Source organism: Panicum virgatum, chromosome 5K, assembly GCF_016808335.1.
Source record: "Panicum virgatum strain AP13 chromosome 5K, P.virgatum_v5, whole genome shotgun sequence".
NCBI lineage: Eukaryota > Viridiplantae > Streptophyta > Magnoliopsida > Poales > Poaceae > Panicum > Panicum virgatum.
The window spans coordinates 17,728,691-17,754,839 of record NC_053140.1 but is presented as its reverse complement, the minus strand read 5'-3'; the positions used below and the strand labels follow the sequence as shown (position 1 = coordinate 17,754,839).

At 45.5% G+C, this 26,149-nt stretch overlaps 3 protein-coding genes across 4 annotated transcripts; 1 reads left to right on the top strand and 2 right to left on the bottom strand.

Moving 5' to 3' along the window:
* The first annotated feature begins 547 nt into the window (after window positions 1–547).
* Window positions 548–2,060, top strand: LOC120710571 (probable sarcosine oxidase). Its single transcript, XM_039996219.1, has one exon. The coding sequence runs from the start codon at window positions 614–616 to the stop codon at window positions 1,820–1,822; it is 1,209 nt and encodes a 402-aa protein (XP_039852153.1). The 5' UTR covers window positions 548–613; the 3' UTR covers window positions 1,823–2,060.
* A 228-nt stretch (window positions 2,061–2,288) lies between these two features.
* On the bottom strand, window positions 2,289–25,806 carry LOC120706747 (ATP-dependent DNA helicase PIF1-like). Of its 2 annotated transcripts, XR_005688416.1 has the most exons (4): window positions 24,327–25,806; window positions 10,223–11,219; window positions 2,767–3,791; window positions 2,289–2,672 (listed from the first exon to the last, which is right to left on the bottom strand). XR_005688416.1 is itself a non-coding variant. In XM_039991460.1 (3 exons), the coding sequence occupies exon 2, from the start codon at window positions 3,728–3,730 to the stop codon at window positions 2,774–2,776; it is 957 nt and encodes a 318-aa protein (XP_039847394.1). In that variant the 5' UTR covers window positions 3,731–3,791; window positions 10,223–11,217; the 3' UTR covers window positions 2,289–2,672; window positions 2,767–2,773. The 2 variants fall into 2 exon arrangements, 1 of the variants encoding a protein (XP_039847394.1); XM_039991460.1 differs by lacking the exon at window positions 24,327–25,806 and having other exon boundaries at window positions 10,223–11,217.
* Window positions 10,240–10,908, bottom strand: LOC120709754 (ATP-dependent DNA helicase PIF4-like). Its single transcript, XM_039995412.1, has one exon. The coding sequence runs from the start codon at window positions 10,906–10,908 to the stop codon at window positions 10,240–10,242; it is 669 nt and encodes a 222-aa protein (XP_039851346.1).
* Window positions 25,807–26,149: the final 343 nt, after the last annotated feature.

Below are 26,149 nucleotides of genomic sequence, written 5' to 3'. Positions count from 1 at the left end.
AGCATTAGCGAGTAGCCGGCGGCCATGGAGCCTTGGGGTTTCACAAGCGGCCAATCAGGGAGGCTGCTGTGAAAATGAGATGAAACAAGCAGACTTGGCATGTTTTTTGGGCCTATCAAAAAGGGAGGCGTGTTTCACCGAACTGCAGACAAACTGGTTTCGTGTGAAGGTGCAAGAGAGAGCCGAGTGATGACAGGTCTGAATGACGGTAATTAGCTCTATTTTTCCTTCAAAGCTGAAACCATCAAAGTAGAAACTACTAAAATCTGTAGAATCTTCAAAATAATCATTAAGCTTACATTATGTTATGAAAGATATTTGAATGATTCAACACGGCTCATTATATTAGATTCTTAATGGTTATCAAAAGCAACCTTACTAGTCGAAACAAAAACGTGTCAGAAATGTGTTTACCATTCCTTTTAAGACCACTGCTTGCAAGTTACATACAATTTGGCAAACGTTGCACTCGCACACCAACTCCCAAGTTGTAAACTCACCTATAAATCACTCATTCACTCTTGTAACTAGCGTTGCACAGCTCATTCATCATCTGCTCACTCCCTCGTGCAACAAAAGGCCACCGCAGCAACCCCGGCAGTGTCCGCGGGCCATGGCCGCGCCCGCAGAAGCTCCCGAGGCCGCCGCCGCAGGCTGCCGTTTCGACTACGATGTGATCGTGGTGGGCGCCGGCATCATGGGCAGCTGCGCGGCGCACGCCGCGGCGTCCCGCGGCGCGCGCGCCCTGCTCCTGGAGCGCTTCGACCTGCTCCACCACCTCGGCTCCTCGCACGGCGAGTCCCGCACCATCCGCGACGCGTACCCGAAGGCGCATTACCCGCCCATGGTGCGCCTCGCCCGCCGCCTCTGGGCGGACGCCGAGGCCGAGTCCGGCTACCGCGTGCTCACCCCGGCGCCGCAGCTCTCCCTGGGCCCGCGCAGCAACGCCTCGCTGCTCGCCGCCATCAGGAGCTCCGGCGCGGAGGAGGTCGACCTCGCCCGGAGGTGGGGAGGCGCGTTCCGGGTCCCCGACGGGTGGGTGACCGCGGTGAGCGAGCGCGGCGGCGGCGTCCTGAACGCCACCAAGGCGGTGGCCATGTTCCAGGCGCTCGCCGCCAAGAAGGGCGCCGTGGTCAGGGACAAGACGGAGGTCGTCGGGATCAGGAAGGGGCCGGAGGGAGGCGTCGCGGTGACGACGAGCACCGGCGAGGAGCTCCGCGGCGCGAAGTGCGTGGTGACGGTCGGCGCGTGGACGAGCAAGCTGGTCAGGTCCGTCGCCGGCGTGGACCTCCCCGTCCAGCCGCTGCACACAATGGTCCTGTACTGGCGCATCAAGCCCGGGCGCGAGCGCGAGCTCGCGGCGGAGTCCGGCTTCCCGACGTTCTCCAGCTACGGCGACCCGCACGTGTACAGCACGCCGTCGCTCGAGCTGCCGGGCCTCATCAAGATCAACTACGACGGCGGCCCGCCGTGCGACCCCGACGGCCGCGATTGGGCCTCCGGCGGCGGCGACGTGGCGGAGCGCGTGGCCCGGTGGATCGAGGAGTTCATGCCCAACCACGTCGAGACCGCCGGCGGGCCTGTGATCCGGCAGTCGTGCATGTACTCCATGACGCCGGACAAGGACTTCGTGATCGACTTCCTCGGCGGCGAGTTCGGAGAGGACGTGGTGGTCGGGGCCGGGTTCTCCGGACACGGGTTCAAGATGGGGCCGGCGGTGGGGAGGATCCTGGCCGAGATGGCCATCGACGGCAAGGCCGATACGGCGGCGGAGGCCGGCGTGGAGCTAGGCCACTTCAGGATCAACCGGTTCGAGGGTTGACCCCATGGGGAACGCTGAGAATTCACGAACTGGAATGCTGGATCGGTGATGTCCTACCATACAGGATACATCTGTGTGATTGTGTTCTGATCGTATTTGGGAGAGGTTTATCAGCAAGTTTCTGTTCTTGTAATTGACTAATTTCATATGTGGAAGTTGTGTTTGTGTATTTGTTTTTCGTTCTCTTTTTCAAATAAAATTTCTACAGCAAATTTATTACCATACTTTTGAAAAAAAAGGTTGTGATGTGTCCCCTGTTTTTCATGCATGTTGCCATGTTCCATTGTCTTTAGATTGATTAGGTTCGTGCCCGTGCGTTGCTACGGGCTGCAAAATTTTATCAATTCATAATTCAATTTTATATAACTTCTTCAAAATTCAACTACAGTGGTAAAAGTTTACTCAAAGTAATGTATAGCATGGGTAGCACGAGGTTAGTCTTAGCAACATGATATTATAAGGCTAATTTAGACTTGATAGAACCATTCCAGTGCTATGAGTGAACAAAAGTAAACCCAAAACAATATTCTACACGTCCGAAAAATATTGCATTCGATGAAATCAAACTATCCATAATGGATTAAGAATTCATCTAGACAAAATCACAGTATCAATATTCTCATAAACATAGTTTGAATAATTTATCTCATATATCTAATTCAAATGTCTTTTCCTGTGATAGTAGAATACGCATAGGACTCTGCTCTGTTAAATTAACAAAAGCACGAGCAACATATTTGTATGGAGCTCTCTAGCCGCAATATATCCATGGCCAGACCTGAGAAACATTTCGAAGAGTAAGCATATGAATTTCTCGGACAGAGGCAGATGAACACATTGTCACACAAATCTGCAGTGATGAAACAGAGAGAAGTGTTAGATGCATAAAGACTCAACTTGGAAAACAACATTAATTATAGGCAATAATTAGGACTATAAAATACCTCTGGATTATCCCGTTAGGACCTCCTTGTATACAATATTCTTCGTACATGTATATACTGGGATCTTTTTCTTTTCTTTCTTGTTATTGACAGTGTCCTTACCCTTTTTTTTAGCATTTTTCTTTTCCTTTTTAGCTTCTTCCTCGAGCTCAGTGGCATTTGGTGGAAGTGCTAGAATCTTGATGTTTGTTCTAGCAGTTGCCCTTGACATTGCAACATACAATTGCCCATGTGAGAACACGGGGTCAGGGAGGTAAACACCGACGTTAGTAATAGTCTGACCTTGTGACTTGTTGACCGTCATGGCAAAACTGAGCCGGATAGGAAACTGTTTTGTTTTGAATTGAAACAGGAACATCTCGTCATCAGAGGGGCATAAGGGTATCCGAGGGAGGAAAACTCGTTTTCCAGCATGCTGGCCCAACACGATTTCAGCATCTATAGTATTTCTTTGGAAACCACGGACAACTAACCTCGTACCATTACATAAACCATTTGCAGGATCAATGTTCCGAAGCAATATTATTGGACAACCCACCTTTAGCTTTAACACATGTGGAGGCAATCCATTGGGTGTAAGGGTGTTAAGAAACTCTGATGGATAATAGTTGTGTGGATCATCTACAGCAGAATCAAAACTATGATACTCCACCTCCCCACCTTGGAAAGATCCAATCATCTTCATATTAATCCTATCAACCCAATCATTGCGTGTGGACAAAATAGCTCTAGAAGTGATGTAGTCCGTGTCTGCCATGTTCTCATTAAGGTTAGGGAAGATGCATTGGATTAATCTATCAAGATCATTGCCATCTCCAGTATATGGCACGCAAATTTCGTCTGGGAGACGGATTTCACCATCAGCATTGGCCTCCTCTATTCCGTTGCCAATGCGCAAAAGATATTCAACAAACCATGGGTCACTGTGCGCTCTCATGTTGCGCACAAGCTTTAGGTGACGCATATAATCCCACAGGTATGACCTGCGTAACGAAGCATCCACTATCTGAGCCCTCGACCCCTTCCTAATGAAAGCATCTAAGCCCCTAATTCGAGTTTTGGTAATTAATGACAACGGTTTGTGGATTAACGATTTCATTTGAGATAATGAGTATAGGTTGATCCACGAATGAAAGAGATTTGGTTGTGAACGTATGGAGTTTTGGAGATGATGAGCAAAGCTCGGGCTCAAGGCAAAGGTATAAAATAGGGCTTTTGTATTTTACCGGTCACAAGACGTTTAGTGGATGAAAAGTGACCGGATTTGTTGGATAGATAGCCGTACTATCAAGAGGGGTTGTGTATTCGTGCTTGACGGGTCTTTAGTTCCATTTTGCTCAAAATGTTTAGTTGCATGCATGAGGGCTAACGGCGTTTTGAAAAGATTTGAAAAAGACTAAGTTTAAGAGCTAACTGAGTAACGGCGGACAGTCCGCACCCGAGGGGCGGACAGTCCGTGCCCGTTCCAGAGAGCTTGCAGAGGCTCTGGTGGGCTGGCGGACAGTCCGGCCTAGGTGGGCGGGCGGTCCGCCACTAAATTTCAAAATTGTACCAGAGAGGGTGTCTCTCTGGTGGGCTTCAAAGTTGAACGGCGGACAGTCCACCCATGGGACGCGGACGGTCCGCCGGCTAATCTCAGATTTGTACTAGAGAGGTTGTTTCTCAGGTTTGGGCTGAAAAGTGAACTGCGGACGGTCCGCCCTTGGGGCGCGGACGGTCCGCAGGCTAATTCGAATTTGTACCAGAGAGCATGTTTGTCTCTGGTAAGTCAGATCTCTTAACTGCGGACGGTCCACCCCTGGGGCGCGGACGGTCCGCCTGGGTTTAACGACTAGTTCTGACACGCATTAAATGCACTCTGACTCACTGGTTTATAACGGCCGACGGTCCGGTTTTTGAAACGCGGACGGTCCGCGACTTCGCAGAAAAGAGTGTAACGACTAGTTTTTGAAGGGATGTCTATATATACCCAGTGCCCGGCCATTGGGTCTCTCTCTTGGCCATTTAGACTGCATACTTGACATCATAGAGCTAAGGCATCCCTCTCTCACACACACTTGCTTAGAGATTGCTTTCTTGAGAGTGTGAGTGCATCCTAGTGCATTGCATCAAGAGTTTGAGCTTTGTGGCACTAGGGAAACTTCAAGCAAGCGTCATCGACTTGTTACTCTTGGGAGTTGCCGCTCCCTAGACGGCTTGGAGAAGAGGATTTCGTGGAGCTCCTCCAAGGAGATTGTTGAGGAGCCCCGATTTCGATTGTGAGAGGTCTTGTGCTCACCTCACCAGAGTGGTGAAGAGCAACTCTAGTGGAATCGAGGTGTCGAGCGATTTCTTGATTCAAGCCGGCTCAAGATCAAGAGGTTCTTGATAGAGGAGCGGTTGATTCTTAGAATCCACCTCAACGTGGATTAGGGGTGACCGGCAAGTCATCGACACCACGGGATAAATTCTTGTGTCAAGCTTGGTTACTTCTCTTGCTCTCTTTAATTCTTGTTTTTACTTTGAGCAATTTACTTTACTAGAGCTTGTTTTGTATCTTGTCACCCTAGGTTGCAAACCCATCTAGAGATAGCAAATAGCATGACATAGGGCTTTCTTTTATTACTAATTAAATTTCTCTAGTGTTGTTGGCTTTAGATTTTAAACCGCCTATTCACCCCCCTCTAGTCGGTGTTCTTGATCCTACAAGTGGTACCAGAGCTAAGTACTCCATTAATTGCGGATTTAACCATCTTGGAGTAGAACAATGACTAGTGATCATGGGATTCATGTTGGGAAGCCACCATTCTTTGATGGGAACAATTATGATTATTGGAAGACTAGGATGTCGGCTCATCTCAAAGCCATGAGTAGAAAGCTATGGAGAGTAGTAAGTGATGGATATATCATTTTGGACCCAAAGAGTTTGACACCCTTAGATGAGGAAAATGAGACACTAAATGATCAAGGGGTTAATGTGCTCTTTAGTGCTCTTGATGTAAATGAATTTAATAGAGTCAAGAGCCTCACAAATGCAAATGACATATGGAAGAAGCTCATGGAAATTCATGAGGGCACATCAACTGTGAAGGAGGCCAAGTTATATTTGCTTAAAGGGAATTTTAGTGAATTTACCATGAAGAAGGATGAGAGTATAGCCGAGATGTTCAACCGGCTAAATGACATTGTGAATGACCTCAAGGGACTTGGATTTGAGGTACCGGATGGGGATTTCAACCACAAGTTTCTTAGATGTCTTCCGGAAAGATATGACACAATTGTGACCTTACTTGTAATGTCAAATGTGAAGACCGCAACTCCTAAACAAATATTGGGAGAAATCCTCACCCATGACATGTTCAAGAAATCTCAAGATGAAGCTCACGGGGGAGAAATTGATATGAAAAAGAAAAGTGTGGCATTCAAAGCTCAAGATAGCAAAAATGAAGAAGAAAGTGGATGCCAAGAAGAAGAATCGGATGAGAAAATGGCTCTCTTTGTCAAGAGATTCAATAGAATGATGAGCAAGAAGAACTTTGGCAAGAGAGGTCAATCATCAAGAAAAAATCCTTTTGTGGACAATACTTGCTTCCAATGTGGTGAAGTAGGTCATATCATTGTCAATTGTCCAAACAAGAACAAGAAGGACAAGAAAAATGATGAAAAGAAGAAGAAGTTCATCAAGAAGAAGAAGAATGGCCAAGCTTATTTTGTTGAATGGGATTCCGATGCAAGCTCCGATGATGATGATGATGATGATGATGATGATGATGATGATGACAAGCCATCCAAGGGAGTTGCCGGAATCGCCATCAAGTAGGCTCCATCACTCTTCTCTACACCACATTGTCTTATGGCAAAGGGTGGTGCAAAGATACAACAAGATGGTGAACTTGATAAACTTTCATATGATGATCTTGTTGAAATGCTAAATGATGCCGATGAATTCATGACAAAAAAAAGGCTAAGTTAAAGGACTTGAAGTTGAAGTTTACTTCTCTTCAAGATACCTATGAGGAGCTAAAGACTTCTCATGAGAATCTCAAAGAAACTCATGAGAAGCTTGAGGAAGCTCACAATACCTTGCTTAATCATGAAAGAAAAGCAACATTGAGCATTGGTGTTAGTTGTGATTTAATTGATGATAAACCTTGTGGCTCTAGCTCTACTAGTTCTTTTTGCACCAAAATTGATAACCCATCTTGCAATGAATCTCTCATTATGGAAAATGATTTGTTAAAGAAAGAGATTACTTGCTTGACTAATGATTTGAGAAAGTGCTATGATAGTAGAGCCAAGTTTAATCATTGTTGGGCAAGCCAAAAGTTCACCTTGAACAAGCAAGGGTTTGGATACATTCCTAAGAAAGGGTATAAGACTTTTGTGCAAACCAAAACTACTTTTGTGAAGAGTAGTGGTAAGCCATATTGTGAAAAATGCAAGAAGGTTGGTCATGTTGAGAAGAATTGCACCAACAAGAAAGTCGTATCCTTTGATTCAAGTTACATTCTTATGAAAAATTCAAATGGCAATGTTAGTGCAAAATTTGTTGGGATACCTATAAATAGTGCTAAAAAGAATGTCATTTGGGTGCCAAAAGTATTGGTCACTAACGTGGTCACTAACGTTCAAGGACCCAAGAAAGTTTGGGTACCTAAAAGAGTTACTTCCTCTTTGTAGGTGAATTACAAGTCCGGAGGAAGACATTGGGTGCTTGATAGTGGATGCACTCAACACATGACCGGAGATCCAGTGATGTTTTCCTCTCTAGATGAGAATGTGGGTGGCTATAGTGACATCATCTTTGGTGACAATAGCCGGGGCAAAGTCAAATGAGTTGGTATAATTCCTATCTCAAGTGATCATTCTCTTTCAAAAGTATTGTTGGTTGATTCTCTCAAGTTTAATCTTTTAGCGGTCACTCAACTTTGTGATTTTGGATATAAGTATAGTTTCACTAAAGATGATGTTGTAGTGACTAGTTTGGATGGAAAAGATCACATCTTTACGGGATTTAGACATGAGGATGTATATCTTGTGGATTTTGCTACTAAAGAGGCAAACTTGTCCACTTGATTATTCACTCAATCATCCTTGGGTTGGTTATAGCATAGAAGGCTTGGTCATGTTGGCATGAAGCAACTCAACCGACTTTTGAAGCATGACTTAGTAGTTGGGTTGAAGAATGTGAAGTTTGAAAAACAGAAGTTATGTGGTGCTTGTCAAGCCGGAAAGCAAGTTGCAAATACTCATCCCACTAAGAGTGTCATGTCAACGGAGAGACCATTGGAATTATTGCATATGGATTTATTTGGTCCTACAACATATAGAAGTATTGGTGGAAATTGCTATTGTCTTGTGGTAGTGGATGATTACTCAAGATATACATGGGTTTTCTTTCTTCATGACAAGGCCGATACATATGACACATTCAAGAAATTCTTTACAAGGGCCGAAAATGAATTTGAGCTCAAGGTGAAGAAAGTGAGGAGTGACAATGGAAGTGAGTTTAGAAACACAAGAGTTGAGGAATGGTGTGATGAGAAGGGAATCAAGCATGAATTCTCAACCAAGTACACTCCGGAACAAAATGGTCTTGTTGAGAGGAAAAATAGAACCTTGATTGATATGGCAAAATCAATGCTCTCCGAATACAATGTTTCGGATAGTTTTTTGGCCGAAGCAATCAACACGGCTTGTCATGCCTCTAATAGATTGTATTGCCATAGATTTCATAACAAGACTCCATATGAGTTGCTCATTGGAAGAAAGCCAAATATCTCATATTTTAGAGTGTTTGGTTGCAAATGCTATATTCTCAAGAAGGGAACTCAGTTATCAAAGTTTCAAAGCAAATGTGATGAGGGTTTTCTTCTTGGATACTCATCTTGTAGCAAGGCTTATCGGGTTTACAACAAAACACATGGCATTGTTGAAGAAGCTTATGATGTTGAGTTTGATGAAACAAATGGTTCTCATAATGAACAAGAAAATCTTGATGATGTAAGAAGTGATGGGTTGAGAAATGCAATGAAGAATTTGTCAATTGGTGATGTTAGACCAAGAGAAGAAGATGAAGATGAAGATGATCCTTCTATCTCTATTAGAGTTAATCCTTCAACTTCAATCTCAAATGATCAAGCACAACAAATTGTACAAGATTCAAGTAATGATGATTCTCAAGTACAAGATCAAGTTGGTTCATCTAGTGCACCTTCTTCATCAATTCAAGAACCTATTGTTCCTCAAAGAATTCATCATATTCTTGCAAAGGATCACCCGGTGGATCAAATCATGAGTGACATTAGTAAGGGTGTCCAAACTCGATCTCGTATTGCTTCATTTTGTGAACATTATTCTTTTGTATCTTTTCTTGAACCTAACCGTGTAGATGAAGCTTTGAGAGATCCGGATTGGGTGAATGCTATGCATGAAGAATTAAATAATTTCACTCGGAATCAAGTTTGTGATCTAGTTGAGAGGCCCAAGAATTATAATGTTCTTGGCACTAAATGGGTCTTTAGAAACAAGCAAAATGAAGATGGAATGGTTGTGAGAAACATGGCAAGATTGGTAGCTCAAGGCTTCACTCAAGTCGAAGGTTTGGATTTCGGTGAAACTTTTGCTCCCGTTGCTAGATTAGAAGCTATTAGAATTTTATTAGCTTATGCTTGCTCTCACAACATTAAACTTTTTCAAATGGATGTGAAAAGTACTTTCTTGAATGGCAAGATTAGTGAACTTATTTTTGTTGAGCAACCTCTCGGTTTTGAAGATCCCAAGAAGCCAAATCATGTATACAAGCTCTCAAAAGTTCTTTATGGTCTTAAGCAAGCTCCACGAGTTTGGTATGAAAGATTGAGGGATCCAAGTGTGAGTGCATCCTAGTGCATTGCATCAAGAGTTTAAGCTTTGTGGCACTAGGGAAACTTCAAGCAAGCGTCATCGACTTGTTACTCTTGCGAGTTCCCGCTCCCTAGACGGCTTGGAGAAGCGGATTTCGTGGAGCTCCTCCAAGGAGATTGTTGAGGAGCCCCGATTTGGATTGTGAGAGGTCTTGTGCTCACCTCACCGGAGTGGTGAAGAGCAACTCTAGTGGAATCGAGGTGTGGAGCGGTTCCTTGATTCAAGCCGGCTCAAGATCAAGAGGTTCTTGATAGAGGAGCGGTTGATTCTTGGAATCCACCTCAACATGGATTAGGGGTGACCGGCAAGTCATCGACACCACGGGATAAATTCTTGTGTCAAGCTTGGTTACTTCTCTTGCTCTTTTTAATTCTTGTTTTTACTTTGAGCAATTTACTTTACTAGAGCTTGTTTTGTATCTTGTCACCCTAGTTTGCAAACCCATCTAGAGATAGCAAATAGCATGACATAGGGCTTTACTTTGTTACTAATTAAATTTCTCTAGTGTTGTTGGCTTTAGATTTTAAACCGCCTATTCACCCCTCTCTAGTCGGTGTTCTTGATCCTACACCTGACAACTGGTAGGACCTACCTAAAGTCTCCCCCAAACACAACAGTCTTCCCACCAAAAGGCAAATCTGGCCTATCCATTATATCACACATGCTATTGTCCAACGCCTCCACTGCTTGTTTTTTGATCATAGAAACCTCATCCCAAACAATCAAAGAAGCAGTGCATAGCAGAGTCGCTGTACCACTTTGTTTAGTGAAACTATAATATCCACCACTATCAATTGTAAGTGGAATCTTGAAATGTGAATGTGCTGTTCTCCCACCGGGCATTATGGATGCAGCAACCCCAGACGTAGCAGTCGCAACAGCAATCTTGTTATGACTGCGGACTTTGGCAAGCAAAGCCCTATACAAGAATGTTTTCCCGGTGCCACCAGGGCCATCCACAAAAAACAAACCGCCGTCATTGGAATCAATAGATGACAAGATCTCATCATAAGCAGCCCTCTGCTCAATGTTAAGGGATTTTGATAAGACCACGTCATCCTCGGTGCTCTCTATATTTGATTCCTCGAATATCTCCCGTGGAACACCACAAGCGTCATCATAAGTGTTATCAATCTCAGGAAGAGGGAATGATTTTATATCCTTCCCCATTGATTGCAGCATGTTTCTAATATCAATTAGGACCATTTGCTCAACGATAACATCTGATGGATTGTTGCGATGATAATCCTCAGACATTGCGTCCAAGTGTTTTTGCCAGAGTGCGAATACATCACTTGGTTCACAAAATACTAATATTGTTGCAAAAAGCCTTTGTAGTGATGATGGCATCTGATACAAGGCAACTTTAGAAATACACTCATCAAGTGAGCTGTCCTCCTAAATCAACCCTCTTTTCTCAGCAGCTTCACGGAAAGAAGGTTGTATCACGCCACCAACGGTTCTCAAATCTTCATATGAAGTTGCTCCAGCCACATGATTTAGGAGAATCCGGAGATAGTAGCGTTCACCTTCAGCTGGATGAGCTGATACGATCCTCCCAACCTGCCCAGTTGTAAGGATCGATGGACCAAGAGGGGGGGTGAATTGGTCCTTTTTCAAATTTCTAAAACAAGGAAAAACAACCTTAACCTATGCAAAACTAGTAAGGCTCAATTCACCAACCGGTTAGCTAGACAAACTACACAAGCTTACAACGAAACAACTAGATAAGAAACTAAGCAAGGTAGAGCTAAGCTATGATCTCTAAGGTCAAGCATATGAATAATTGCAAGAAAGTAAGTGCTTGAAAGTAAAGAGTGGTCAAGAAACAACCGGATTTTTTCCGTGGTGTTGATGTGTTGGCACACACCCCTAATCCACGTTGTGACACTCACTAAGAGTCTTGTCACCTCCCAAGTCATCGAGACGAGGGTGCTCACTAAGAGTCTCCGTTCACCATCCCGGCGTGGTGGAGCTCAAGCCACGTACAAACTTCTTCGGGCTCCCACAATCGTTGGCAAGCTCCGGAAGAAACACCTTCAATCACCAAGATCGCCTAGGTGCTGCCAATCACCAAGAGTAACAAGCTAAGGCCTTCACTTGAGCAAGAACCGATCACCAAGAACGGATGTACACAAGCTTCTCTCTACTCAAGTCCTTAATCTTGCTTCTTGAATGATTGAATGAACAAGTATGTGAAAGATGAAGCTCAAGGTGGCTCTCAACAATGTATGAGTGTATGAATGTAGCCTGGTGTTAAGAGTGTGCAAAATGACCCATTGGAGGGGTATATATAGGCAGCTCACACGAATAGAGCCGTTGGAGAAAAGCTGCCAGAAAACTGCGTAGCGCCGGTTAATCCGACGATCCTCCAATAGCCAGCGTCGGTTTAACCGATGAATGTAAACTGTCCCTTCTGAAAACTAGCCGTTACAACTTGGGCAGATTAACCGACGTATCATCGGTTTAACCGGTGAGTGTAGTTGTCCACTGATCAACTGAAAAACCAAGTCTCTGGACAACTGCACCGACGTTAACTCAAAATCATCGTCGGTTTAACCGGTGAGTACAACTTCAGAAATCCCTGGAAAAACCATCTCACTGGTCAATTGCACCGACGTCTCAATTCAAACAGCGTCGGTTTAACCGGTGTATAGAACCTTGAAACACCCTGGAAAAACCAACTATGGACTAATGCACCGACGTTAAATTCAAATACGTCGGTTTAACCGGTGTATTGACTTGTCCAGACTCTGCTGACTTCGTTTAACCGACGTATAGAAAAATGAAAGCGTCGGTTAAACCGGTGTTAAAGACTTTTTCTGATTTTGCCTTTTCTGATTTGAGTCTTGAATGAAATCCAAATATTTTTGAGATATAAGTTGAAAACCACTTATTTGAACTTCTAGGAACCTGAGTGACCATAGTGTGCATCCATTTTTGATTGACCATGTCCATGCTCAAGTTACTTGGCCTTAACCCTTCTTAATAGTGTGATCACTACAAAACTATAAAACATATACTAACCTAAGTGTCCTTCTCATCCTTATGACACTTAGGACTAGGAAGATCCTTAGTCTTGACATATAATTGAGTTGAATACCGAGATCGCCTTTTTGAATAATGAAATTAAGGGGCCTCTTTTGACATATGACCAAATGAGCGATAATGATCTATTAAGCTGCACAAACTCATTAGTCATAATAATAGTTGTCATTAATCACCGAAACATACCTTGAGGGCCTAGATGCTTACAATCTCCCCCTTTTTGTGATTGATGACAACACAAACATAAATAACAAGAGAGCGAGAAAGATAAAACAGGATAAACACAAGCAAACTCGAAAAAGAACCAAGGAGCTCAACGGCTCAAACGAAATCCATAGATATATCTCAAACCACAGCATACTCAAGCGTCAAATGTACATATCCATGAATTAACATCAAATGGGATAAAAAAACATCAAGGTCCTGATAACTACGAGCTCTTTCTAACTCTACCCTCCCCCTAACTCCAACTCCCCCTGACTCTCTCCCCCTTTGGCGTCAAAGCACCAAAAAGGCGAGCTACTGGTCCGGTTATCGCGGTACGGCGAGGAAACGATCCGGGTCGTCATCGTCATCATCATCGGACGGTGAACCCTCGGTGACGGACGGGAGCTGCTGGTCAGAACTGCCTGCTGGATCTGAACTGACTGGGGGTGTAGCTGTCGTCGAGGCTCTCGTGCTAGCACTGCCTGGAAGAGGGTCCGTAGATGTGGTAACCGGCTCAGCAGAAGATGTGTCAACATCTGAAGTAATAAGTGTTGAAGCTGCCGGCTGTGACGACTGCTGAAGTAAAGAACCCTCTCCTCCCCCCTGAAGGTAGTGTCTGTGGTACGACGGGGAGGGCGACTGACTGAACTGCCGACGGAGAGTCCTGGAGGAGTGAAGTCGCTGGCAGTGGTGAGAAGAGTGGACGACCGGCAGACCCAAGTAGTGCGGACATCGAGAACGTGGTCTCCGGTGTCCCTGAGGTAGCTGGAGCTGCAGTAGGGGCTGGAGCTGGAGTAACTGCAAGCTGAGGTGCTCCAACACCCTGAAGGCCTGGCTGTCCTGACTGCTGCGGGGCGAGTCCGGTGTGAGTGTACAGCTGTGTGATCATCCCGAACATCGCCATCATGCCCTGCTGCATCTGCTGGAACTGAGCGTCTGTCCTCTGAGAGACTCTGTCTATAAGCTCAACAAACCGCTCCTCCGCTGCAGCACGCTCTCGGGCGGCCTCCCTCTGTATCGCTGCAAGCTGAGCCTCATGGGCTCTCCTGGCCTCCTCCTGTGCTATCCGATCCTCTCTCTGCTGAGTGACGAGCTACTGTAGGAGAGAGGTAAGCTCGGACGGCTAAGTCACCTGTGACTCTATGACTGTAGCAGCAGCGGGTGACTCTGGGGCTGGCTCTCTGGACCCCCCTGCCTCGTGTTCGTGACTAGCTGGGGCTGCTGCAGTAAAGTACTCGACGTCCTCGGAGGAGTCTGACTCAAGCTCAGACCAGTGTATCTCATCGTCTCCTCCGGGGAGCTGTGCCTCGGCAGCTAGTAGTACCTCATCCTCCTGTGCCACTCGGGCCTGTGCCTCAGGCGACAACTGTGCCATGGCAGCTCTCTCTACCTGTCTGCCCCTCCTCCGGTCCTGTGGTGCTGTCGGACGGTAAACTGGGAACCGAGGAGCCTCGTCCTGACGGTACACTGCACTGACGGGTGACTCAGCTGGCACGATCATAGAACAGATATAGCTGATCCAGTGAGCATACGGAAACTGCCTCACAACCCCCATCCCATCAGTGATAACATCCTCGATCTCAGCCAAAATAAAGTCAACTATATCAAACGGCTCGTGAGTGAGGATGTGAAGTAGTAGCAGCTGCTGCAGACTTGTAAACCCCTCTGGGTAGCCACTCCTCGGAAACAGAGTCCTCCGGAGTGCCATGTGAACAGCGTACGCCTCTGGGGTCAGCAAGCTCGGAACTCTGGCGTAAGAGGCTGGGAACGGCTGGCGGAAACACTGAGAGATCACCTCATGAGAAGGTGTAATCCCGCCAACCATCGCCCTTCGGGGTGGATCTGAGTCCCCGTAAACCCTCTCGTGCAGTGAGACATCAACCAGGTCAACTCCAAGGATGCCTGCAATCGTCGCCCTCGATAGACCAAAATCCTGCCCTCCAAACATGAAGTGCACGGCTCTACACTCGGGAGCTATCCAAGCTGTAGCGTAGAACACTCTGACCCAGTCCTCGATATATCTGTTCTGCTCCATCTCTAGCAGCCTGGGCAGACCTCTGAAGTGTGCAAAGTGTGCTCTGACGTCTGCTCCCCCTGCAGTTGTCCTCAGTGAAACCCAATCGAGCACTCTGTGTGGAAAGATCCGGTGGCCCCTCCTCTGATAGGTCTCGTAGAAGCTGGCCTGTAACAAGGTCCAAAACCTCCTGTCGACCCTGCTATCACGTGTCACTGGGAACCAGACCTCCTCCTCAACACTCCACCTGAGCCTCTTGACCTTGGCCGCATTGGCTCTGGTCAAGTTCTGGAGCATCACTCCTGGCTCCAGATGCACAACAGTGTCCATACGGAACACTGCGCGCTCGGCCTCTAGGGCCTCGGCTCTGCGAGCTGCTGCTGCTGCTGCGGACCTGCGAGGCTCTTGTGACTGGTGACCTCCTCGCGTCCTCGGTCCAGTGCGACGCTCGGTCGCTGGTGAAGACTCTCCTGCTGGGGACGTCTGCCGAGTGCGGCCAGAACGTCGTAGAGTCGGTGACCCCTGTGTGTTCTGCCCCTGAGTCTGCTCTGACTGCGCTGCATCTGAATCTGCATCTGAAACTGAGTGATCTGACTCTGCAGCTGTCGGCTCCCCCTCAGACGTATCACCCTCGGTCTGCTGTGTAGTGGCCCTGGCACCTCTGACCCTGCCCATGCCTCGACCTCTGCCCCTGCCCCTGGCTGGCTGCTCTCTGATCGCGAACGGGCAAGCACGGCCTGATGCCTGCTCCTCGGCGGCCTTGGCCACCATCTCGGCCCTCTCGGCCTCCCTCTCTGCGTGAGTCCGCTTGCGGACGGGCTTCTCCACAACAACCTCCTTCCCCTTTTTTCTTCTCGCGACCCATCTCGACTGGCGGTGACTAAAGCGTGGCGCGGGAGTGTGGGAACGCATACGCGGCGCGAAAGCAGTGCAAGACGCGGCTCAGGCAATCTATCGAACACTTGGTGAGCGCTGAGCGGCGGCGGCGGCTGTGGCGTGAAAATCGTGGAGGCGCGGCTGCGTGGGCGTCGGCGCGGAGGCGCTCGGTGGCGGCGGCGCACGGGCTCCGTGGTTGGCGCTGGCAGCGGTGGTGCACGGGCGGCGCGGGCGTGGAGCGGCGCAGGTGGGTGGCGCGCGGGCGGAGTGCAAGCGGTGGTGGCGCTGTCTGCGCACGGCGGCGGCTGCGGATGAGCGAGGGCGCGGCGGCGCGTGGAGGGCTGGTGATGGCGTGCACGGACGGCGGCGAGGTGTATTGGCGGCGCAGGGACGAGTGCGGCGGCGACTTGAATCGGGTGCGGAGCGGCGGCGGCGTGAAGGGGAAAACAGAGAGGAAAGAGGGAACGGCGGCACGAGCAAGACACATATATGACAAGTGGGCCCGCGATTTTCCTTAACGCCGGTTAAACCGATGACTAGGTTTAGAACGTCGGTCGATTGCATCGGTGCAGTTCACCCGAGACTCAGCACAAAATCCATCTGAACGCCGGTTGATCCGATGATATGCAAATTTAACTCACCGGTTGAACGCAGCTAACACCGGTTGATTGACAGGTCAGATCTGTGTTACGTTCACCGGTTGATCCGATGCTGTGATTTTTGTATACGCCGGTTGAACGCCTGGTTTTGCTGAGCTGAGACAGAAACTTAGTAACGCCGGTTAAACCGATGGGTATAGATCCTTTGAACATCGGTTTAACCGGTGAACCCAAAAACCCTTCTCTCAGCTCACTCTTCTATGCTAAGTCCAATGAACTTATAAAATTCAACTAAACTCAAGTTTAATGGACTTGCATAGGCGACTTTACCCCTCAAAATAAATAGGATAGCACACTAGCTTAAATAATTTTCTTTTCAAACACAAGGAAAAAGCCGCAAAGTGAGACAAAGCGCAAAAAAAAATGTATGAGCCTTGTCATAGGAATATTGAAGATAGAGAGCTTCAAATTCATCATGACATGACTCACTAGGCAATAACGCACCTAACACTTTGCTCTTTTCACTTTTCATGAATTAAGATCTTGTATATGAAACAAGTCTCATTTTCATCAAGTGATCTCCTTTGTGACCCTTACGCATGCAATGATGGTGCAAACTACAACCACATGCGAAAGAAGAATAAACATGAAGTGCACATCTATATGACAAGAAATGCAAAACAAGAATTTAAATTCTACTTGTCAAGTTTGAACCCACGGGAAGCTTCTTCATGATGAGCCTTTCTACAAGCCTAGAGGAAAACAAGTGGACCACCACCTCTAGCTACATCCTTGCTCATCACTATCTTACCATGGTTAGACAAGTGTCCTATATGTATGCATTTTTCTATATGACATGGCAACTTACATGACGTTTGCCGCATCTAGCACATTAAGCTCATTCCTTAGCCTAACAAAAGTACTCTCGTCTAATGGTTTTGTGAATATATCCGCCAATTGCTCCTCGGATCTCACACCTTTAAGAGATATGTCTCCTTTGGCTTCGTGATCACGCAAGAAGTGATGGTGAATATCAATGTGCTTTGTGCGAGAGTGTTGAACCGGATTTTTGGCAATTTTTACGGCACTTTCATTGTCACAAAGGAGTGGTATCCTATCTAGTTTCACACCAAAGACCAAAAGGGTTTGCTTCATATATAGGATTTGGGCACAACATGCACCAGCCGCTATATATTCCGCTTCCACGGTGGACAAAGCCACGGAATTTTGCTTCTTACTCGACCAAGAAACTAGAGAACGCCCAAGCAAGTGGCAACCCCCGAAGGTACTATTGCGATCCACACGGCTTTCGGCAAAATCCGAATCCGAGTATCCCAAGAGATCTAAGCTAGCGCCTTTGGGGTACCACAAGCCTATGCTTGGGGTGTGCTTGAGATACCGAAGGATCCTATTCACAGCCGAGAGGTGTGATTCCTTTGGGTTAGCTTGAAAGCGGGCACACAAGCACACACTAAACATTATATCGGGCCTAGATGCGGTAAGGTAAAGCAAAGACCCTATCATAGAACGATAGAGGAATTGATCAACCGGTTTACCGTCCACATCCAAGTCGAGATGCCCATTGGTTGCCATGGGTGTCTTGATTGGCTTGCACTCATCCATCTTGAACTTCTTCAAGATATCTTCAGTATATTTTTCTTAATAGATGAATGTCCCTTCCTTCATTTGTTTGACTTGAAAACCAAGGAAGAAGGTCAATTCGCCAATCATGGACATCTCGAATTCCCTAGACATCATGGTAGCAAACTCATGGCTTAGTGAATCATTAGTGTTGAGCCAAAAATAATATCGTCAACATAAATTTGACAAATGAAAAGATCCCCGTTGACGTCTTTTGTGAACAATGTGGTGTCCACCCTCCCGATCTTAAAGCCTTGCATGATTAGGAAGTCACGAAGCCTCTCATACCAAGCCCTTGGAGCTTGTTTGAGCCCATAGAGTGTCTTGTGCAACCTATAAACATGGTTAGGATTCCTCGGATCTTCAAACCTGGGAGGTTGCTCTAACATAAACAAGTTCGTTAATAATGCCATTTAAGAATGCACTTTTCACATCCATTTGATATAACTTGATATTATGATGTGAAGAGTAAGCAAGAAGGATACGGATAGCTTCAAGTCTTGCGACCGGAGCAAAAGTTTCACCAAAATCCAAACCTTCGACTTGAGAAAACCATTTTGCCACAAGTCTTACTTTGTTGCGTATCACCACCCCATGTTCATCTTGCTTGTTTCGAAAGACCCACTTAGTGCCGATGATGTTCTTGTCTTTTGGAGGAGCTTCGAGGACCCAAACTTTATTGCGGGTGAAGTTGTTCAATTCTTCTTGCATGGCCATCACCAAATCCGAGTCCTCAAGTGCTTCCTCTATGCTAGTGGGTTCAATACAAGAAACAAATGAGTAATATTCGCAAAATGAAGCATGCTTAGAGCGAGTTCTTACTCCCTTGGAACGACTACCAATAATTTGACCAATTGGATGATCCTTGGAGATGCGACCATGCTTCATTAGCGGTACTTGTGTGGATGCTTGTTGGGGTGGATCATGGGTGACTTGCGCTTGTGGTGGAACATTTTGCTCTTCTTGTTCTTGGACTTGGGGTGTTGGCGTTGGCACATTTTCTTGAGGTTGTGGATCATCTTTTTCTTGATCTTCATCCACTTGGGGCGCCGTGGAGATGCTTGGTATAGATGACGAAGGTCCTCCCCCTTGATCATTGCCTTCATGCACCTCTTCCGGCTTGATATCCCCAATGGATATATTCTTCAAATCTTCATCAATCTCCTCATCACCTACATTGTCATAGCCAACAACCTCCTCTTGGGAGCCATTAGATTCATCAAACTCCACATCACATATTTCTTCAACTAACCCGGAGGTTTGATTGAATACTCTATATGCTTTGGAGTTTGATGCATAACCAAGAAAGAAACCCTCATCACATCTACTTTCAAACTTATCGAGCATTTTCTTCTTATAGATGAAACATTTGCAACCAAAAACTCGAAAGTAGGATATATTTGGTTTCTTCCCGGTGATGAGCTCATATGGAGTTTTCTTGAGGAGTCGGTGGGGATACACTCGGTTGGATGCATGACACGCCATATTGATTGCTTCCGCCCAAAACTTCTCGGACGTGCCATAATCATCCAACATTGCTCTTGCTAGAGTGATGAGTGTCTTGTTCTTTCTTTCCACCACTCCATTTTGTTGAGGCGTGTAGGTGGCGGAGAACTCATGCTTGATGCCCTCTTCATTGCACCATTCTTCAATCTTCATATTTTTGAACTCGGTGCCGTTGTCACTCCAGATCTTTACAATTGGGGAGTTGTACTCCCTTTGAGCTCTTCTTGCAAATGTCTTGAAGATTTCCGGAGTTTCACCCTTATCGCCTAGAAACATGACCCAAGTGTAAGAAAAATCATCAACGATTACTAGGCAATAGAGGTTACCACCAATGCTCTTGTATGTAGTTGGACCAAAGAGATCCATGTGTAGTAGCTCGAGCGGCTTGGAGGTAGACAACATCGTCTTGATGGGATGATGTGTTGCAACTTGCTTTCCGGCTTGACATGCTTTACATAACTTGTTCTTGTCAAAGGTGACGTCCTTCAAGCCGGTGATCATCCCTCTCTTGTGGGCTTTCTTGAGGTTGCTCATGCCAATATGAGCAATTCTTCTATGCCAAAGCCACCCAAGAGACGACTTGGTGAAGAGGCATGTCATGGAGCTAGTTTGCTTTGAAGGGAAGTCCACCAAATAGATGTTGCCATGCCTAAACCCCGTGAATATCATTGACTTGTCTTCTTCAAGAGTTACTACAACATCATTCTTGTCAAAGGTACACGTTAATCCAAGATCACATAATTGAGCAATAGAAATAAGATTAAAACTAAGTGTTTCTACAAACAAGACATTAGAAATAGATAAATCTTTAGAAATAGCTATTCTACCCAAACCTAAGACTTCCCCCTTGAGTTATCACCATAGGTGACATGTTCATGATCGCCGGGGTCTTCAAGAGAGGTGAACATGCTATCATTGCCGGTCAAGTGGTGAGAGCAACTGCTATCAAGTACCCAATGTTTTCCACCGGCTTTGTAGTTCACCAACACACATGAGAATTCACTTTTGAGTTTTAGGAATCCAAACAAGCTTTGGGCCTTGCACATGTGTGACAAGAGCTTTTGGGACCCAAAGTTGCTTGGGGAGCTTCTTCTTTGACTCCTTAGCAATTTTACCAATGAATTTGGCTTTCACCTTGCCCTTCACTTTACTCAAAAGAAAATGGTTATTTTGAAACATTGATGAGTAATTCTTTGGTAAAGTGGGAAGTGGGCGTGATGGTAAGGTGCACTCTCTAGTGTGGTGCCCGGTGACTTGGCAATGTTGGCAATATGAACCAACTTCCTTGATGAAGCTAGTCTTGATCTCCGGAGAAGGGGTGGTGCCTTGATTTGGCTCCGGAAATGAACCAAGACCTCTCTTGCCATAGTCATGTGCATTGTTGAAGAGAATTTCCTTGTGGATGTATTCTCCTCTTGAGAGCTTCTCCACACTACTCTTGAGGCTTGCCACTTGATCCATCAATTCCTTTTCCCTAGAAGAAGAAAGCTCGGGCACAATATTAGTGGCATTTGCATTAATGAGTAGGTCTTCACATGAGGTAGAAGCATTGACCTTTTCAATGGTTTCATTGACAAAGTTCTCAAGACTTAGGTCAATTGCTTCATAGACAAATTCAAGTTCTTGATACTTGTGAGCCAACTCCCTATGCTCTTGTTTAAGCTTTTTGTAGCTTTCTTCAACTTGCTTAGCAAGTACAATTGACTCATTGTGCTTTTTGAGCAAGTCATTGTACTTGCCAAGCAAATCGGAGTGGGCAAGCTCTAACTTGGCATGAGTGCTCTCAAGAATTTTGACTTTGCCCTTTTCCCTCTTGATAACGGATGTATACTCATTAATGAGATTAGTAAACTCATAAGGGTCAAGCTCTTCATCACTATCATTGTCACTATCCACCTCACATACCTTTGTTTTACCTTTTGCCATGAGGCACATGGGAGGTGGAGGTAGCGATGATTCTTCATTGGTGAGGGCGATGGTGACGATATCTTCTTCCTCATCACTTGACTCTTCACTTGATGAGACATCGGTCACCCACTCTTGTTTTTCTACCAAGAAGCTTCTCTTGGTGTTGCCCTTTTTCTTCAGGAAGAGCTTGGTCTTCTTGTCATAGCTCTTCTTCTTTCCAAATTTCTTGTTTTTGTTCTTCTTCTCATCTTCATCATCATCGCTTGAATCATAGCGATGCTTGCTCTTGTTGTCCTTCTTTCTTTTGTCTGGCTTGGGGCAATTTGGAGCAATGTGACCTTTTTCTCCACAATTGTAGCAATTTTTGTTCTTGACATCTCCCCATGGCCGGAACATTTTTCTTTTAAGGTCAAAGTTGAAACCCTTTTTGTTGATCTTGTCATTCAAGCGTGTGAACTTTCTCATCATGAGAGCAAGTTCTTCATCATCTTCTTCATCGAATGAGCTCTCATGATGATCTTCTTCTTCATTGCTTGAGCTTGATTCTTGCTTGACCATCTTGAGCTTGCGGTGCTTGTTTGCCTTTGTTTTGAGAGCAATTGTTTTGCTTGTAGTTGGCTCTTCGGACATACCAAGGATCCCCATTTCATGAGCACGAATTTCACCCACAAGCTCTCCCACTTCCATTGTATTAAGATTCTCCTTTTGAAGTATAGCATTTATGATGTTGTATTTGGGCTTTGGTAAGAGCATGAGAATCTTGCGGTTGATGGAGCCACTATCAATTTTAGAAACTCCAAGAGCATTAATGTCCTTGACAATGACATTCAAGCGAGAATACATATCATTGCAATTTTCATGAGCTAGCATCTTAAAGGAATCATATTTAGCTCTAAACAAGTGATACTTTTGCTCACGAACTTTTGTAGAGCCTTCATGAATTTCAATTAGCTCTTTCCAAATATCATTTGCTAAGTCCATGCCATTTACTCTAGCAAAGACTTCCTCACTAATGGCTTCGAAAATTGCATTTCTAGCCTTTGCATTCCATTTTAATTGTTCCGTGGTGGGAGTTCCGGTGAACCCGGTCTCAGTTGCCCTCGAAGTGAGGCGGCGAACCACCCATCTTGGCCATAGCTCTAGGCGGTGAAGCCTAATGATACAAATGAGCAACGAGGCTCTGATACCAATTGTAAGGATCGATGGACCAAGAGGGGGGGTGAATTGGGCCTTTTTCAAATTTCTAAAACAAGATAAAGCAACCTTAACCTATGCAAAACTAGTAAGGCTCAATTCACCAACCGGTTAGCTAGACAAACTACACAAGCTTACAACGAAACAACTAGATAAGAAACTAAGCAAGGTAGAGCTAAGCTATGATCTCTAAGGTCAAGCACATGAATAATTGCAAGAAAGTAAGTGCTTGAAAGTAAAGAGTGGTCAATAGACAACCGGATTTTTTCCGTGGTGTCGATGTGTTGGCACACACCCCTAATCTACGTTATGACACTCACTAAGAGTCTTGTCACCTCCCAAGTCACCGAGACGAGGGCGCTCACTAAGAGTCTCCGTTCACCATCCCGGCGTGGTGGAGTTCAAGCCACGTACAAACTTCTTCGGGCTCCCACAATCGTTGGTAAGCTCCGGAAGAAACACCTTCAATCACCAAGATCGCCTAGGTGCTGCCAATCACCAAGAGTAACAAGCTAAGGCCTTCACTTGAGCAAGAACCGATCACCAAGAACAGATGTACACAAGCTTCTCTCTACTCAAGTCCTTAATCTTGCTTCTTGAATGATTGAATGAACAAGTATGTGAAAGATGAAGCTCAAGGTGGCTCTCAACAATGTATGAGTGTATGAATGTAGCCTGGTGTTAAGAGTGTGCAAAATGACCCATTGGAGGGGTATATATAGGCAGCTCACACAAATAGAGCCGTTGGAGAAAAGCTGCTAGAAAACTGCGTAGCGCCGGTTAATCCGACGATCCTCCAATAGCCAGCGTCGGTTTAACCGATGAATGTAAACTGCCCCTTCTGAAAACTAGCCGTTACAACTTGGGCAGATTAACCGACGTATCATCGGTTTAACCGGTGAGTGTAGTTGTCCACTGATCAACTGAAAAACCAAGTCTCTGGACAACTGCACCGACGTTAACTCAAAATCATCGTCGGTTTAACCGGTGAGTACAACTTCAGAAATCCCTGGAAAAACCATCTCACTGGTCAATTGCACCGACGTCTCAATTCAAACAGCGTCGGTTTAACCGGTGTATAGAACCTTGAAACACCCTGGAAAAACCAACTCTGGACTAATGCACCGACGTTAAATTCAAATACGTCGGTTTAACTGGTGTATTGACTTGTCCAGACTCTGCTGACTTCGTTTAACCGACGTATAGAAAAATGAAAGCGTCGGCTAAACCGGTGTTAAAGACTTTTTCTGATTTTGCCTTTTCTGATTTGAGTCTTGAATGAAATCCAAATATTCTTGAGATATAAGTTGAAAACCACTTATTTGAACTTCTAGGAACCTGAGTGACCATAGTGTGCATCCATTTTTGATTGACCATGTCCATGCTCAAGTTACTTAGCCTTAACCCTTCTTAATAGTGCGATCACTACAAAACTATAAAACCTATACTAACCTAAGTGTCCTTCTCATCCTTATGACACTTAGGACTAGAAAGATCCTTAGTCTTGACATATAATTGAGTTGAATACCGAGATCGCCTTTTTGAATAATGAAATTGAGGGGCCTCTTTTGACATATGACCAAATGAGCGATAATGATCTATTAAGCTGCACAAACTCATTAGTCACAATAATGGTTGTCATTAATCACCGAAACATACCTTGAGGGCCTAGATGCTTACACCAGTGTTAGCTCGTTCCCTTGGATGCCAAAATTTACCATCAGACTGCCATGTGAAAAATTCTGGGAAATCACGATATAATATGTTACGAACAGACTCGTGCAACCTGTTTGCTTTGAAATATGCAGTCAACATTGATTCATCGGCACCTGATTTATTAACAACGTGCTCAATCTTTTGACGATTGTGAAATGACACCATGTGCATGTCAGGAAGATGGAGCTGAAGTTGTTGTACGGGGGGATGATTTTTACTAAGGTCAAAACCATATATCCTCCACAACGCCTCTGGAGGTGTCACCCATCGAGCGTCTCTATAAGCTTTGATCTCATCTACGTTCCCTTCTTTATCCGCCTGGCCAGACTCCCTAACTGCTATTGAAGCTCGATCATGACCTTTGTATACATACTTGAATAAATACTTTACTGATTTAATGATGCTACATGCCTCAACATTTATGTGACAATTGAACGCACGCAATAAGTGCGGGTTATAAGGGACAACCCACCGATTGTCAAGCTCATAACCTCGAACCTTCTCTTTAGACCCATTGTCACGACGACGATATATTGGGTAAGAATCTTTACCCTGTGAGGTGGATTCTGCGAAGGGACGTGGATAATGATTTTTGCATGAAGAACGACCCTTAGTATACAGACAATTTGGGTTTAGCACACCGCATGGCCCATGCATCATATGCTTAGTCACCATTATGTACAACTCTGGATATTTCTTCTTGTTTGTCAGCTCAGCACATATAAGTCGGTCATACTGCTCCGGGCATGTGAGCTTCCATTTCCTTTTCATTATGAGCAAGAAGTGAGCATGTGGTAGACCCCTCTTCTGAAATTCCACAACATACACGTACGCCCGAACCTTTCCAAGTATATCATTCTTCAACAACTTTATTTTCATAGCCTCCAGCTTCGCCCTGAACACACGGGATACAAGATCCGGTCGATCTTGTGCTGACTGGCCTGGATAGAGTTCATTCCTGATCTCATCCCAGTTAGGATTGCAGGTCATTGTTAGAAAGATATCCGGTTTGCCGTACTTGCATACCAGGGCCATTGCATCCATATACCGACGCCTCATATCACGAGGACCTCCGATGAATGTCGTAGAAAGGATAGTACGTCTTCCAACAACATCGGCTCGGCCCTCACCAGCGTTCAAAGTATCAACAAGACCCTGGTACAGGTCGGCCCTGAGACTATCCTGATTATTTCGGATGTCATCTAATTGAGAGCTTTCAATCTTAACATATGTATCAACGGCAAATTGTTGAAAAAGCCGCTTGCCATAAAATATTGGGTTGAGAATACCAGGACACATTTGAAATTTGTAGCAGTAGTAGTCACGCACTGAGACACATAAATTTCCAGCACTCCCTGCACGAATGGAGAATGTAGTTGTTATTGTAATTACTAAATCATAGGAAAAAGTAAATATATGCATTTGATAATGTACCTAGATCCTCGCCGCCTGCACGTGCCTTTCGGAGTTCACGGGCAGCATTTACTTGATCCGTTGTGACTCCCACCTTTGGGATGCAATTGTGCCACCCAAGCTCACCCCTGGGGAAGAATAGTGGGTATGGCAGAGCATCATAATACCCATGGTATGATCGAATACCGTGAATAGATCTATCCTTCCCTTGGAGTACAACGCTATGCTCGAACTGCCCATGACGCTCGCTACCCTCTATCCAAACTGCAGCAACCTCTGATGTGATAGGTACATTGTAAGTTCGCTGGTCCAACCTTTGGTCAAGATTCAATTCCACATGATAATCCTCCAAATCATCAACTGCACCCAAAGTCCT

Coding starts and splice junctions, on each gene's coding strand:
- LOC120710571 (XM_039996219.1), top strand. CDS start 614: ATGGCCGCGCCCGCAGAAGCTCCCGAGGCCGCCGCCGCAGGCTGCCGT.
- LOC120706747 (XM_039991460.1), bottom strand. CDS start 3,730: ATGCGTCACCTAAAGCTTGTGCGCAACATGAGAGCGCACAGTGACCCA.
- LOC120709754 (XM_039995412.1), bottom strand. CDS start 10,908: ATGTCTGAGGATTATCATCGCAACAATCCATCAGATGTTATCGTTGAG.